The 17,434-nt window shown below is 35.4% G+C and overlaps 1 protein-coding gene across 11 annotated transcripts; it reads right to left on the bottom strand.

Annotated features, from left to right (window-relative positions):
• Window positions 1-2,357: 2,357 nt before the first annotated feature.
• LOC105791132 (mitochondrial carrier protein MTM1) lies at window positions 2,358-12,111 on the bottom strand. 11 transcript variants are annotated; one of them, XM_052635325.1, is made up of 9 exons: window positions 11,959-12,111; window positions 11,453-11,725; window positions 11,225-11,314; window positions 10,975-11,125; window positions 10,822-10,895; window positions 10,538-10,708; window positions 10,201-10,300; window positions 9,324-9,415; window positions 2,360-2,698 (listed from the first exon to the last, which is right to left on the bottom strand). In XM_052635325.1, the coding sequence occupies exons 2-9, from the start codon at window positions 11,714-11,716 to the stop codon at window positions 2,468-2,470; spliced, it is 1,173 nt and encodes a 390-aa protein (XP_052491285.1). In that variant the 5' UTR covers window positions 11,717-11,725; window positions 11,959-12,111; the 3' UTR covers window positions 2,360-2,467. The 11 variants fall into 11 exon arrangements, with proteins under 11 accessions (XP_052491287.1, XP_052491285.1, XP_052491288.1 ...); XM_052635327.1 differs by having other exon boundaries at window positions 2,358-2,698; window positions 9,324-9,409; window positions 11,453-12,104; XM_052635328.1 differs by having other exon boundaries at window positions 2,363-2,698; window positions 10,822-10,881; window positions 10,997-11,125; window positions 11,453-12,101.
• Window positions 12,112-17,434: the final 5,323 nt, after the last annotated feature.

Below are 17,434 nucleotides of genomic sequence, written 5' to 3'. Positions count from 1 at the left end.
CACATGTATCATCACCATCAAAGAAGCTTAATTCATTTTACAAACAAGGACTCCACTATAGCGAGCCCAACTAGCTCACATGTAACTTGACTTGTTTACACCCCTAGAAGGTCGCCTAAGAAAATTATTAGCAACTTATTATTGAAGGTCATAAGACAAGTTTGAGTCTTGGGGCATTGAAACCATGTTATATGCACATGTATCATCACCATCAAAGAAGCTTAATTCATTTTACAAACAGTGACTCCACTATAGCGAGCCCAACTAGCTCACATGTAACTTGACTTGTTTACACCCCTAGAAGTCGCTAAGAAAATTATTAGCAACTTATTATTGAAGGTCATAAGACAAGTTTGAGTCTTGGGGCATTGAAACCATGTTATATGCACATGTATCATCACCATCAAAGAAGCTTAATTCATTTTACAAACAGTGACTCCACTATAGCGAGCCCAACTAGCTCACATGTAACTTGACTTGTTTACACCCCTAGAAGACTGCCTAAGAAAATTATTAGCAACTTATTATTGAAGGTCATAAGACAAGTTTGAGTCTTGGGGCATTGAAACCATGTTATATGCACATGTATCATCACCATCAAAGAAGCTTAATTCATTTTACAAACAGTGACTCCACTATAGCGAGCCCAACTAGCTCACATGTAACTTGACTTGTTTACACCCCTAGAAGGCTGCCTAAGAAAATTATTAGCAACTTATTATTGAAGGTCATAAGACAAGTTTGAGTCTTGGGGCATTGAAACCATGTTATATGCACATGTATCATCACCATCAAAGAAGCTTAATTCATTTTACAAACAGTGACTCCACTATAGCGAGCCCAACTAGCTCACATGTAACTTGACTTGTTTACACCCCTAGAAGACTGCCTAAGAAAATTATTAGCAACTTATTATTGAAGGTCATAAGACAAGTTTGAGTCTTGGGGCATTGAAACCATGTTATATGCACATGTATCATCACCATCAAAGAAGCTTAATTCATTTTACAAACAGTGACTCCACTATAGCGAGCCCAACTAGCTCACATGTAACTTGACTTGTTTACACCCCTAGAAGGCTGCCTAAAGAAATTATTAGCAACTTATTATTGAAGGTCATACGACAAGTTTGAGTCTTGGGGCATTGAAACCATGTTATATGCACATGTATCATCACCATCAAAGAAGCTTAATTCATTTTACAAATAGTGACTACTATAGATAGCCCAACTAGCTCACATGTAACTTGACTTGTTTACACCCCTAGAAGACAGATGCCTAAGAAAATACATTAGAAAATTGCACCAATTTAGTCAATTTGAAGGTCATAAGACAAGTTTGAGTCTTGGGGCATTGAAACCATGTTATATGCACATGTATCATCACCATCAAAGAAGGCTTAATTCATTTTACATCTAGAGGATAGTAAAGAAGAAGAAGACTTCCAAAGAACAAACCCAAAGAAAAGTTTGCCCCAAGGATGGTAGCTATATTGGATTCTTCGCCAACCAAGGTTAGAAGTCTTCTCCTAAGCTGCATAAATAGTGATACGGGGGTTACGCGCGGACCAAGATCGAGTTGCCAAGTCACGGGAAACTCCTACGAAAACCCTAAACAATCAGATCTGAAACAAAACAGAAAATTAAAAGATTAGAATTTTTAATTTCTAGATCTGAAATAAAATCCCCAACACAGTAAAGAATCAAATTGAGAATAGAAATAAGTGTTAATAAGGGTTCTTGAAACCCTAAAGGAGATTGCGATTCTGCCCAATTGAACACCAAGATAGTTTTCCCAAATTTCGACAATCTAATTTCACCCAAAAGAGTATGGAAGAACCCTAGAAATTGGGGATTTTGGGTTGATTCCTTAAGATAGAAAAAGGTGAAAACATAATAAGAACAGAAAATAAATTAGATAAAGATTCAAGACAAGCGTAAATAAAAAATAATTGACAACAAGAAATTAAAAGATAAGTCCTAAGAAGCCTTGAAATCCGAAAGATCTCACAACTCCTTCAAACAGCTCTAATCTCCCTCCAAAGAATATCAATGGCAAGAAGAAGGTCAAGATGGCTCCCACAATCAAAAGATTGTTAAAGCAACTTCTAAAGAAAACTCAAGAGAGAATTCTTGGAAAAAACTCAAAGAGAATTTCGCACTTAAACAAATCGATATTTTGATATATTTGAGAAGTTATTTACAAGGTGGCCACCATGCCTTTAAATAGGCCTTATAACTAGTCCTAATCTAATTAGAAAACTAAAATAAAAAAACTCCTAATTATTTTAATAGGAAATTCACCAAGGGTCTTTATTTGGGACTCGGGACCTGAATATTTACATAAAAATTAAACTAAGTAAAAATAAATAAATAAAAATAAAACTTTACAACTTGGGCCACTTTGACAATTTGGCCTGATTTTCAACTAAGTATGGGTGGATTTCTTGATTGGGCTTGGAATCTTCTTATTGGGCCTTGCCTTCAAGAATTTGGGCTTGTGATCCATCTCCTGCTGAAATTGAATCGTTGATGCTCGTAACGGAGATCCAATGCGCTTTGGCCACAAGATTTGGTTTCTTGGACCAAGATTCCCAATATTTGAAATTTTGATTTTCCCGTTCTTTCATGTACGCATCTAAGGCCTTGCTAACAAACTCCTGAATGGTCCCATTTAGTTTGGAATGCATTTGTCGGGCCTTTGATCTCGTATCATTCCCCCCTTCCTCAAAAAGATTCGACCTCGAATCTGAAAAATCAAATGGGGACAAGTCAGCCACTTTAAAAGTGGAACTTACATTGTACTCACCAGGTAGATCAATTTTATAGGCATTATCGTTGATCCTCTCGAGTACTTGGAAAGGCCCATCGCCCATTAGGTCCAACTTGGTCTTTCTTTTTGCAGGAAATTGTTCTTTCCTCATATGGACCCAAACCCAATCGCCGGGTTCTAGGACAACCCGTTTGCGCCCCTTGTTTGCTTTGTTGGTGTTGGCATCATTTGTTTTGGCTATTCGTTGCTTAGCCTTCTCATGTAAGGATTTCACCAACTCAGCTTTCTATTCACCATCTAAATTAACAATGTGTTCCAGTGGTAATGGCGCAAGATCAAGTACTGTTAGTGGGTTAAAACCATAAACAAGTTTAAATGGAGAATAACCAGTTGTAGAATGAATAGATCTATTATATGCAAATTCAACAAACAGTAGGCATTCTTCCCAATTTCTAATGTTCTTTCCCACAACAGATCGTAATAAAGTCCCTAAGATCCGATTAACTACTTCGGTTTGGCCATCAGTTTGGGGGTGACATGTAGTGGAATAAAGTAATTTAGTACCAAGCTTACCCCACAATACCTTCCAAAAGTGGCTAAGGAATTTGACATCTCTGTCAGAAACAATTTTTTTAGGGATGCCATGAAGTCTTGCCACCTCTTTAAAGAATAAGTCTGCCACATGTGTAGCATCATATGTTTTGTGACAAGAAATAAAATGTGTCATCTTTGAAAACCTGTCAACAACAACAAATATACTATCTCTTCCTTTCTTATTTCGAGGCAAACCTAGAATAAAATCCATGGATAAATCTACCCAAGGTGAAGTAGGAATCGGTAAAGGAGTGTAAAGGCCATAAGGCATTACCTTAGATTTTGCTTATTTGCATGTAATGCACTTGGAACATACCTTTTCAACATCCTTTTTTATATGTGGCCAATGGAAGTGTTCTTGCAAGATGTCTAGTGTTTTGGCCACTCCAAAATGTCCCATCAAACCCCCACTATGGGCCTCATGAATCAATAAGTCTCTCATGAAACACTTTGGTATGCATAACCTGTTTATACGAAAAAGAAAGCCATCTACAAGATAAAATTTTTCAAAAGTAGTATGTCCACAATTCCTATAGATATGGCCGAAATCAGCATCATCATCATATAGCTCCTTAATATGTTCAAACCCTAAGACTTTAGCATTCAATGTAGTTATTAAAGTATATCTTCTAGACAAAGCATCTGCAACTACATTATCTTTACATTTTATATTGTATCACATAAGGGAATGTTTCAATGAATTCTACCCATCGGGCATGTCTTTTACTTAACTTACCTTGTCCCTTTAACCATTTAAGGGATTCATGATCTGTGTGTATGACAAACTCATTAGGCAGCAAATAATGTTGCCATACTTGAAGTGCACGAACCAATGCCAAGAGTTCTTTGTCATAAGTTGAATAGTTTAACTGTGCACGATTCAATTTCTCACTAAAATAAGCAATAGGTTGCTTATCTTGCATTAAAACGGCGCCGATTCCAATTCCTGAAGCATCACACTCAAGTTCAAAAGTTTTAGCAAAATCAGGTAATTTAAGCAAAAGAGCAGAACATAACTTAGCTTTTAGAGTTTGAAAGGCCTTTTCTTGGGTTTCACCCCATTTGAAACCCATCGATTTCTTTATAACCTCTGTCAATGGGGCAACAATAGTAGAGAAATCTTTCACAAATCGTCTATAAAAACTAGCTAAACCATGGAAAGATCTCACCTCGCCATCGATTTAGAGTCGGTCACTCCTTAATTGCCTTGACTTTGTCCTCGTCGACATGAATACCTTGAGCACTAACTATGAAACCTAAAAATATTAGTTTATCACAATGAATGTGCATTTATCAAGGTTGGCAAATAATCTTTCACTCGTAGAATATTCAAAACGGTTCGAACATGGAAAACATGATCATCTAATGTCTTTGAGTAAATTAAAATGTCATCAAAATAAACTACTACAAATTTACCCAAGTGAAGCCTTAAAACATGATTCATTAATCTCATAAATGTACTGGGTGCATTAGTAAGGCCGAAAGGCATAACTAACCATTCATACAATCCAAATTTTGTTTTGAAGGCTGTTTTCCATTCATCCCCTTCCCTCATTCGAATTTGATGATAACCGCTTTTTAAATCAATTTTTGTAAATATAATTGAACCATGTAATTCATCAAGCATATCATCAAGTCTAGGAATTGGATGTCGATACTTTACCGTTATTTTGTTGATTGGGCGACAATCAACACACATACGAAACGTACCATCTTTCTTTGGCACCAATAAGACAGGAACAGCACAAGGGCTTAGGCTTTCACGGATGTACCCTTTGTCTAGTAACTCCTCAACTTGCCTTTGCAATTATTTTGTCTCCTCAGGATTGCATCTATAGGCTGGTCGATTCGGAATCGAAACTCTGGGTACTAAGTCAATTTGATGTTCAATCCCTCGTAAAGGTGGTAAACCTTTAGGGGCCTTACTAAAAACATCCTCATAATCCTACAAAAGAGATTGAAACACACTAGGCAAATTTTCGTTAATGTTAGATAAAGATAAATAATTTTGCCTAAACCTCACAAGGATACAAGGTTGTTTATTGAGTAGGGCTCTCCTCACATCTTTTTTTGTTGCCAAAAGAATTTTTTCGCTCATTTTACCACTTTTTGATTCACTCACCTTTGGGCTTTTTAGATTTTGACTTTTTTACTATTAGCCTCTTTTCTCTCTGTCTTTTGTATTTGCTCTTTCTCCCTTACCCCCTCACAAAATTTTATCATCTTCAATTGATCTTTGTATACATCAGTAGGATTTAAAGGAGCAAAAGTGAATTTCTTACCTTTAAATACAAGGGAGTATCGATTAAGTTTACCTTGGTGTGTAACATCACGATCAAATTGCCAAGGATGTCCAAGAAGCAAATGTGTCGCATGCATTGGGACCACATCACACCATACTTCATCCTCATAATTGCCAATCTTAAAAGTGACCAAGGACTGTTTCGTAACTTTGACTTTGAGCATTCATTAAGCCATTGAAGGTGATATGGCTTAGGGTGTTTAGTACAAGGCAACTTTAAAGAATCCACCAAATAGCTACTCACTACATTCGAGCAACTCCCACTATCAATAATGATTGAACATAAGTTACCTTTAATAAAACACCGAGAATGGAAAATATTGGTCCTTTGGTTGTCATCATCTTTCATCTGGATGTTAAGTGTTTGGCGAACTACAAGGCACGAAAAATCAGCAAAGTTCCTTCGTTTGGTGGTTCGACCAACTCTTCGTCATTATCACTGTCATCTACAAGTTCTGGCATATTTGGATCTGTTTTATCAGAGTCGGAAGTGTACTCACCATTATCTTTTAGAAGAAGTAATCTCGTGTTAGGGTATTCCCTACTATAATGACCATGCCCTTTGCACTTAAAGCATTCAATTTCACGAGTCCTCTTCGCACTCGAATCACCTAAATTGGGCTGCTTAGAAGGTGTTTGCGTTTTAGCATAAGCCCATTTTTCCAATCTGATTGCTTGTTACTCAAAGAAGACTTATTAGTAACAAAAGGTGGTTTTGAACTCTTAAAATCAAAATTGGAATTGTTACCTCGGTAATATTGTGAAGTAGAGAAGGACCCAAACCTTTGTTCCTTTAATTGTTGCTCGATCTCAATGGCTTTGTGAACTGCTTCTTCCAAATCAATGTAAGTTTATAGCCTCAATGTATTAGCTATCGGCCTGTTCAAACCATCAATGAATCGAACCATAGTTGTTTCTTCATCCTCCTCCACATTATCTCTCTGAATGAGCATCTCCATCTCTTTAAAATATTCATCCACCGTCCTACTACCTTGGATAAGTCTTCTCAGCTTTGTTTTAATTTCTCTATAGTAGTGAGGTGGAATAAACCTTTTACGCATAATCTGTTTCAACTCATCCCATGTCGAAATCTCACATTCATAATTCCGATGGCGGTTTACCCCAAGTTGAGTCCACCAACTTAATGCATAATCAGAAAATTCCAGTGGTGCTAACGCTACCTTTTCATCATCCGGACATTTATAATACCTAAACATAAGTTCAATCTTAGATTCTCATTCACAATAAGCTTCTGGATCATTCTTACCACGAAATTGGGGAATTGTGAACTTCGGTTTTGCCAAAGAAGGTTGTCCATGATCATGAAAATCATCATCCATTCTAGGGACACGTTGAGGGTCGCGCCTATGGGGCTGGTTATCCCTATCTTCCCTGATTGGATCTCGATATTAAAGTTCTTGATTTATTCTTACCTCATTCAAAGTAGTATTCAATGCTTGAAGTGTAGCATTTATTTGTGTGATTGCAGCAGCGTGTCCGTCTAACTGTTGTTGGACTTCCATAAGTGTATCATTATGGTTATCTTTAGACATTTTCCAAAAAACCTGCAAAAATAAACACTCAACACTCAAAAATAAAAGTTATCAAACCTCACCGTTAATCACTCAAAAAGAAAAATTTAAATTCTCAATGAGCTAGAATTCAGTCTTGTGAGTCCTTTAGGAGAGTTTATATCAACCAATTAGAGAGTGGATGAACCGATCTACCAAAGAATCCTAATTTGCACTAGGATGCCAAAAACTGACGAGACACCAATTGATTCGTGTTGCACCGAGGAAGAATTGAGCACACGTTTAAATCCTACTAACACAAGAAACAAGAAAGTGTTAGATATCGTAAAGGAAAAATAAAGGCAAACAAATGAAAACTCACAGCTAAGAATCAATAAAAATTGCTGAAAACAGAAAACCCGAAAAATTACGGAGTAACTTGACAACTTCGTTCGAGGTGTTCCCGATCTCAAAAAATCATGAAATTAAATCTGGAATGTCCTTAAATATTGAATTTTTGATCTGGAAAGTTTGGGCACCAAATTCAACCCGTTGAATCTTTTTTAAAAATTTTATTGAATTTCATCTTTTTTATTTTTTTGACTTTTTTGACTGATTTTTTTACGGGATTAATTTTTTTATATTCAATCACAGTGCGACAAATATGTATGTAAAATTTCAGATCAATTGGACAACGTTTACCCACTTAAATAAATTTTTTGAACAATTTTTCGGTAAACCATTGTTTGTGCTTTAAAAATTGAGATCGGTTTAGAAATCAACCAAGAACACCCAAAACGCCCAAAATCAGATACCAAATGATACGGGGTTGCGACGGACCAAGATCGAGTTGCCAAGTCACGGAAACTCCTACGAAAACCCTAAACAATCGATCCAAACGAAACAGAAAATTAAAAGATTAGAATTTTGAATTTCAGATCTCAAATAAAATTCCCAAAACAAAGAAAGAATCAAATTGAGAATAGAAATAAGTGTTAATAAGGGTTCTTGAAACCCTAAAGGAGATTGCGATTCGCCCAATTGAACACCAAGATAGTTTTCCCCAAATTTCGACAATCTAATTTCACCCAAAAGAGTATGGAAGAACCCTAGAAATTGGGGATTTTGGGTTGATTCCTTAAGATAGAAAAAGGTGAAAACACAATAAGAACAGAAAATAAATTAGATAAAGATTCAAGACAAGCGAAATAAAGAAAGAATTGACAAGAAGAAATTAAAAGATAAGTCCTAAGAAGCCTTAAAATCCCGAAAGATCTCACAACTCCCTTCAAACGGCTCTAATCTCCCTCCAAAGAATATCAATGGCAAGAAGAAGGTCAAGATGGCTCCCACAATCAAAAGATTGTTAAAACAACTTCTAAAGAAAACTCAAGAGAGAATTCTTGGAAAAAACTCAAAGAGAATTCGCACTTAAACAAATGATATTTTGATATATTTGAGAAGTTATTTACAAGGTGGCTACCATGCCTTTAAATAGGCCTTATAACTAGTCCTAATCTAATTAGAAAACTAAAATAAAAAAACTCTTAATTATTTTAATATGGAAATTCACCAAGGGTCTTTATTTGGGACTCTGGAATGAATATTTACATAAAAATTAAACTAAGTAAAATAAATAAATAAATAAATAAAATAAAACTTTACAACTTGGGCCACTTTGACAATTTGGCCTGATTTTCAACTAAGTATGGGTGGATTTCTTGATTGGGCTTGGAATCTTCTTATTGGGCCTTGCCTTCAAGAATTTGAGCTTGTGATCCATCTCCTACTGAAATTGAATCGTTGATGCTCGTAACGGAGATCCAATGCGCTTTGGCTGCAAGATTTGGTTTCTTGGACCAAGATTACTAATATTTGAAATCTTGATTTTCCCGTTCTTTCATGTACGCATCTAAGGCCTTGCTAACAAACTCCTGAATGGTCCCATTTAGTTTGGAATGCATTTGTCGGGCCTTTGATCTCGTATCAAATAGATACAAAAAACAAGCAATTCAGTTTCTGGGGTCTTTACCCTATTTATTTAAAATGCCAAGGTTGTTTTTTCCCCTACAAGTTATGTTACTTGTGGCAGGAAGGAAGTAGATGACCATAGGAGTTTCAAGTTCTAACAAATGGAAACTCACAGGTTCAAGGGTTGACCAACAAATTCCAGAGAAAGGAACATCACGAGCAAGCTGTGCTCCCATGCCAGTCCATAAGACACGATAACCTAGAGCTGTCAACGTAAACATCAGAAAAGTAGGACTTCCTTTTTCTGTATGTAGGTGGGAGAAAGAGAATAGTTATCAGCAAAAAACTGCCATTTGTGACTCTTGTTGGAACAAACCGGAATCACTTCCATCTAGGAATGCAGTTCTTTGAGCACACAGCAAAATATTTCACATTAACATTTACTAAAATAACAGGTTTAGGGGAATTATGCAGTGATCATTTAGCATTAAGCAATAATTCTAACAAAACTCCGAGGAAAAACATCACTTATCAATTATGATTTTAACAAATATCATAAAAGCATAGACATTTCAAATTCCCCAAATTAATCATAGAAGACGCAAGCCATCATGTTGTCATGTTAAACTATCTAAGCAAGAATGTATTACTCTAGACTATATATACCATACTCGCTTCTAAAGCAGCTAAAGTTTGACGATGAAATTAAGCTTAAACCTTATACATCAGTTCCTCAATTTTCTGTGAAGTCAGACAAAATCTGCTGAATTAGAGAAACATAAGTCTACGTTGTAAACATGTAAGAAGAACTTGCAATAACCTTATGCCAATTGCCAACCAATTGGTCATGAAAACTCTAATAGGAACATTTGAGGTTATGAGTTAGTATCAATGACTAATGTACTTTTAGAGGTCTAGGACGTAGCAAGTAAACAGACAAGCAGAAGAAGAAGAATATATATACAATATATATAGTGAAAAGACTGAAGGCTTTCAGCATTTAATTGTTGAAAAAGAAACCAGAAACAGGTACAGTGGAGATTAACATACAACTGTTCTGAGGGTTTGTGCCCTTTACATTGGAGAGGACTCCAAGAAGGGTACTAAAAACTCCAGGAGGCTTCTTTTGGATTTGAGTGTCCTTAACTGCCTGTGATTGAAAAGAAAACTGAAAAGGATTAGACAATACAATCATAAAGGTAATTACATTATTTAGACAATGAATAGAGAAATATCAAATTTTAAGTAACAAAAATAAGAAACCAATTTTTATTAAAAAAAAAAAAACACATAACTTAGCATTAAATAACAGCAGTAGTGAAGCAATCACTTTTACTATGATAAAATCAATAACATGAGTGAGTATTTGAATTAACGTCAAAATTACCTGCATGCGTGTTCTAGCAAGCTCAATAGGGTAGCATGTTGCGCAGGCTATTGATCTTGCCGATGAACCAGCAACCAAAGGAACATAGGGAGTCACAATAGGTATATGTTCTGCTGCAAGCCCCTCCATCCAGTTGCGGAATATATCATAGCAAGGTAAATAGATTCCCACCTATACACGATGTGAGTGATGTTCACAAAAGCTTTATAAATATTTAGTACAAATGTACCTAAAAATACTTGCGCGGACTTCTAAAAGGATAACTAATCAAAATAGGAACTCACAGTTGGTACAGCCAAGGCCAGGCCTGCATTAGTCCCTCTCCACAACCTAGAAAATCCCTCCTGCAGAACATTTCCTATAAGGTGGTTGAAAACAGTAGAAAACAAAAAGGAAAGCGCATAACAAACACACTAAGATCAAGACAAAGCACTCACTTAAGGTTATTGCAACACCAACCTGGCGAATTATCTTGTTGAAGACATCTAATGTTCCTTTGTATTGAAAACAATCAGGAGGACAAATTGCTACTGTACCATGGACTCCAGCACGTGTGCATGATGGTGAGCATCTTAAATCCGCAAACATCTAATCCAAAACATTCACACATGACAAAATTAAGCACATATCTAACATGTAATTCCTTTCTAGAAAACAAAAGGCAAGGGATTAGCACTGCATCCGTACCGTGTTCGGTCCAAAATATGCCATTTGACCAATAAGATTACTTAGTGGATGCGAATAAGGTACTCCGGCAGCTTGAGCTTGCAACCTTGTCTGTTAATTGCAAAGGGAAAGAAAGACACATAGTAATGTTTCAAAACAACCGATACAATGAACATCTACATAACAAACAATAATACGACAGAAAAAAAAAACAAAAAGAAAAAGAAAGTCTGTGCCGGTTATCATTACCTTGACAACATCGAGAGGATTAACGATAATGGCGGATAAAAAGGCGGCACCGGCAGCAGAGAAAGTCTTCTCTCCTATCCCTAGATTCAAATTGCACGCATTGTTATCTTTTTGACGCTGAGGAGCACAGAATTCACTCCCATTAATATGGGTTATCATTGGTTCCGCGATGAACAAATCGTGACCGTTGATTTCGACTGTTGAAGATGGTTCAGAACTCAGCCACTGATTCTTTGTCCGTCGCTCCGTTTCAGCCATCTTCATTTATTTCTTCTTCCAAGTAGAAAATCCATCGACAATAAGTGTGCAAACAGAATCAACGACGAATTGATTCCCAGATCATCAAATATTAAGACATTTGGTTGACTTTAGAGGACAATAATAATTTTAAAAAATGTAATGAAAATGAAATTACTTGTTTTGGGGAAATGGTGGTGAAGAAGAGTCCTTTAAAGAAGGAATAGAGAAATAAACAGGACCATATATTTTTATTTATGAAAGTTTACCGTTGAGGGGTATTGTAGGGCTTTCATTTCTACTCTGCGCTTGAAACAAGGCGCTACTCGCGGTGAGTCAGCCGATCCAAGTCTTGACGGCGAGCGGTGAAACCATAACGTAGGCAGCATCAGTAATAAATCACAACGGTAAACGTAAGTCGGAAGTCAAAACTTAACCACCTAATATTTAAACTATACCATATTATCTACACTGGTACCTTAAAATATATTTATTATTTAAATTATTTTAGCCTTTAAAAAATAATTAATTAATTATTTTGTTACATATGACACTTTTAAATTAAATTAAATTAAATTATAAAAATCAAATGTAATTAAAAATTATTTGACCCATGGCTAGTGAAATTTTCTAATAGTTAAAAAATATTTAAAAGAGAAGAAAAATCCTAGGAAGGAAAGAGTTTAAAAAATTGAAAAGTTTTAATTTAATTAAAGGTAGTTATTTGATACATCATTAATAATTTTTTAAACTCTATAAGCAGATTAAAGATTAAACAAGTATATTATAAGGTGTACTAAAATTAAAAATATTAATTACATAAATAAATGTGACACTTATCACACCTCAATCCACTTGTAAAGTTTAAAAACTCTACTACGATATCAAATAATTACTTTTTAATTAAATTAGAACTTTTCAAAAAACATTTACACTCTTTCCCTTCCTAAGATTGTTTCTTCTCTTTTAATACATTTTTTTAACCATTATAAAAATTTTCTTTGCAATCGTTAAACCATTTTTTTTAACTCAACTTCTTCCCAGGATTTAGATTTCATATTTTACCCGAGTCTTTTCATTATAAAGGTTCCTACATCATTAAATAATTTATGCAAATTGTGAAAAAAGATCCATTCGCTCTCGTTAATTTCTATTTTGTGCAAATTTATTTCAAACCCTTAGCAAATATCATCCCATATTTTTATTTTTATTTTTATTTTTATTTGCACAAGTTTGAAATAAGGAATGAAGTGGTCTAGTGGTTTAATATTCCTTAGCTATCCTAATGGTCCAAGGTTTAAGTCCTAATGTTCACATTTTTCTATTTAAATTTTTTTTACAATTTTTCAATGTGATTTAAGTATTGGTCGTCCACCCCTTTTTCATCATAAATAGGAGGATTCCCTTCCTCCAATATAGGTCAAACGTACCTTAAGTTGAGGGTGCATAATCCCTCTTTTTACTCCATGTCTCCCTCCCTTGCTAAAACTTTTCATTCTTGCCATACAAAAGGTTCATTGAACCTAAACCTAGTTGACCAACCTATTCTCATTCTCCCAACCTCACTTTGCCATCCCTACCTCCCTCTTACTCCTATTTTCTCTCTTTTTCATTTCTCTTCTCATCTATTTTCTCTCCATTTTGCAAAATAACCACCACCCATTCTTTTAATCTTTGTTTCTTTCCTCTAACATGACCAAACCCTCCAACATCGTTCACCACGCCTCGTGGTTGCTGTACCTCCTATCATCTTCTTTTTCTCCTCTCATCACCGTCGTAATCACCGCCGCGCACCACCACGGATCTCATTTCTCCTCCCCCATTACGCCAAAACCCATAGCCCTCCAATGTCGGACCACCACTCTACCATCGTCGGAGCGCCGTCAAGTTGTCGCCGTCACCGCTGTCGTTGGTGATAAAAAATTATTCCTTTCTCTTCCTCTTTCACTTGTTGATTCTTTAATTGATTAAACTTACATATTCCCTTCATTCTATCAATCTTTTTAGATCACTTGATTCATCGACTTCATTCCTTTCTCGATTCATCGACCATTCCGTATTGAATCAAGTTGCAAGTGTGGTAATTTGGATCGCAAAATCCTTATCTTAGTGGTTTCATATTATGGCCAAATGGTATAGTGGCCATAAGGACAATGTTACATTTTATTATCATTTATTTATTATCGTACCAATACTACTCCTTACCATCTTGAAGAACCAAACGATAATCATAGGGGAGACCCTTAGTTTCGCATTAAGAATCATCTTTTCAAGAGTCCAAAATCGTGGGGTAAGTGTTGGTGAGTACTTTGGTAACTGATCTATTAATGATGAATATTTTTCAAACGGATCTTAACTAATAAATGTTATTCATGTGTTAGATTCATCTTTTGAGTTAGATCAAAGTGAGATCGTTATTAAGGATTATGGCAAGTCGGATCTACGGTATAAGGTGTGGGATCGTTACCATTTGTTTGTGTGATATAGTTATTTTATTACATTAATAATTTAATTATATTAAAACATGAGTATACTAAATATTCATGAAGAGTTGAAAAACTTAACAAGATGAACACCAATTAAGTGACTCTAACCGAGTGATTCTGTGAAACACATGATAATTGATGTGATTATGATTGTGATTATGATTATGATAAATGTGTAAATCTCATCCTTATGATATGTGATGTATGGCTTATGTGATATATGTGATGATTTAAGCATGTGAGGCTTATATATGTGTATGTGAAAATTGAGATTCATGATCTAATGTGAAAAGCATGTTTAACATGTTAAAGTGATTATAAGTGATCAATAAGTTATATGTGATTATAAGAGCATGTTTACATGTCTAAGTGTAAAAGTGAATAATATGTGTTAAAAAGTGAAATTGCCATATCAAATGCATGGGTGGGGTTTTGTGAAAGGTAGAAGTTATGTGGCAGTTTATCTGTAATTATGTGGCTGTTATCGGCAAATATGTAGTGGTTTGTCCATAATGTGTTACATTGTCATTTACCGGCATTTATGTGGTGGCTTGTCCACAAATGGTGTTATTGGATGGACGAGTTTTGGGGAACTCGATATATGGTGTGTAGCGGAGATGGGTAGGAAATTTTATAAAATGTGTATAGTTTTAAAAGTATGCATCAACATGTTCATGCATAAGTATCAGTATTAGAACTTGTGATTATTATGATGATTGATATGATGATATTGATATTTTGACATGTACGTGATTATATATGTGTTGACCTCACACTGGGCTTTTAAAGCTCACCTCTTTTTAATTCTAACTTTTCAGATAATAATCGAGTTTAAGACAGGATCAACTTACGGAGGTGCTCTCGGTCACTTTCAGAAAAATATATTATTTTGGTACTCAATATTTTGGGAATATGTTTTTATTACTAGGGACTTTTGCTTGGGATTTTCTTTTGGACTTTGGATTATTTTGATTTTGGATTTTTTTGCATAATTTAGGTTTTAAAATTATCATTTAAAATATTGTGAAATTGACAATTTATGATGAATTTTTCATAACTAAGTCAAACAAGGCCCAACAATGGTGTTTTCAAAATTCAATACTTTTTTTTCGAAACTCAACACTATCTGCTCACAAAATTTATATTTTATGAGATATATATTAAACCTATGTTTTGAAAATGACGAACGAGTTTTAGATATGCAAATTATCCACTGCGATGTTTTAATTGAAGTACAATACTTTCTAAAAAAAATCAAAACTTGAGTTTTGTCAAGATAAACAATTTCAAACAAAATTCAGTTTTCTCAATAAGGACATTTTTAGCAGCGACGATTTTTAAGAGAAAATAGCTAAATGATTTTCTGCGCCACCAATATGGCCAATGTGATCTTCGAGATTCGACCATAATAACGTCTAGGCCGAGTTTAGGGGGTTACATCATATTTTGGGGCACTGACGTCCACTGTATACTATACCTCCATGCTAATGTCGGTGCCAATAGGGGTGTTCAATCAGTTAACCAACCTGAGCTAGCATTAGTCGAATTAACCAAACTTTTTAAATCCTTAACCGTAAACCAAATTTTTTCAAAAAAATATTAATTAAACCAAACTTTTTCGGTTAATTCAGTCGAATAACCAAAATTTATATGTTTTTTTTTATTTTTTGGTTAAAACAAGTATTTAAAGAGAAAATTAATAGCATAACTATGTCAGTAACCTGCAGAGAAAAGAAGCAGCAAATATGGTTAGTAACCTTTCTACAAAATTACATTCACAAACACACGTTGACTCATTGAAAACAAAGAAGCAACAGCGAAAATTGTAGAAATATCGATGGCAGAAAAACATCGAACGATGATGGTGACCTGGTGTACGTCGGATAGTGTGACTAGTGGACGTAGAACGGTGATGACTAGCAGTAGGGATTTTGAGACTTAGGAGATTTTAGATTAGGGATTTTCAATTTAGGGTTAGGGATTTTTGAGTTGTGAGATTTTGGGACTTGGTGGGCAGTGGCTGGTGTTTTAGTATTACCGTGCATTGTTTTGCGTTTTTAGATTTTGGGAATTAAAATTTTATGTTTGGGGCCTGGGTTAGTTTTTGGGTTTATTTGGGAGTGGGTTAGTGTTTGGAGGCATGAGTTTGGGTGGGTAATAGTGGCCTGATGGGTTAATATAATATTAATTATTAAGTTCAGTTAATTCAGTTAATTAACCAATTTCAAACCGAATTAACCGTTAATCGAACTTCCAAAAAATTTTTAATCAACCTTGACCGAATTAATTTGGTTAACTGACCGATTAATTGAATTAATTCGGTTCGGTCGGTTAAATCAGTGTTAATCAAAATTTGCACACCCCTAGATGTCGAACCCTATATTGGGACAGATGTCGACATATGCACTGCCACTAACGACGATACCAATGCAGACGCCCATGCAACAATTGATGCCGATGTCGATACCCGGGTTGATGTTGATGTACTCGGGATTTGGGGCACCTTATGGTTACACGCCTATAGTGACCCAAACACCATGCGCATCACTGTTTTACCAGGGTGGCTCATCGTCGCAACCACCGGACATGGGAGTGGCGGATACACGATGGTAGGCGAGGATGACGTAGTAATCGACCACAGAAAAAGATGATGGCGCTACTGATCTCAAAGAAATGGTTTCCCAAGGGGCCATGCTAGGTGCATATTCAGGCGATGATAACGATGAGGAGGAAGTCTACATGCCCGCACCTCCGGTTGCAGCTCCATTTGAACCTCTGGTTGTACGCCCGGTTCCACATATAAATCCTTCACATGACTATTATCCACCACCTTGTGGCACACATTCTCCCCAATGATATGATTGTGTTTTTTGTTATAAATATTGTGATGTAAATATAAATATGTCATAAATAAAAAATAGTTAATTATTACAAAAAAATCCTCTTAGGTTGTGTACATTATTAATTATTACAATTAGTATAAAGTCTTTATTTGAACAATACCTTTGTCTTTTCATGAGTTATGCGTAAGTTAACAATATATAAGAAATTAAACCAAAGGGAATACATGAAGCACACTAATAAATATGAAATTTGGTAGAAAGTAATGTTATCGATGTTGGGGCTCCAACGTATCCCTGTACAGAGAACATGTTGTCTTCGTATGCCTTAGGTTTCTACAATACCAGTATAATTTCTATTGACCATGTCTCTCCTAAATATCCATATTGTTCCTCATCCAGGTGGAATTTAAGCGACC

This window comes from Gossypium raimondii, chromosome 8 (assembly GCF_025698545.1).
Source record: "Gossypium raimondii isolate GPD5lz chromosome 8, ASM2569854v1, whole genome shotgun sequence".
NCBI lineage: Eukaryota > Viridiplantae > Streptophyta > Magnoliopsida > Malvales > Malvaceae > Gossypium > Gossypium raimondii.
Note: the sequence above shows the minus strand (reverse complement) of the source record. Positions and strands in the feature narration are given on the sequence as shown.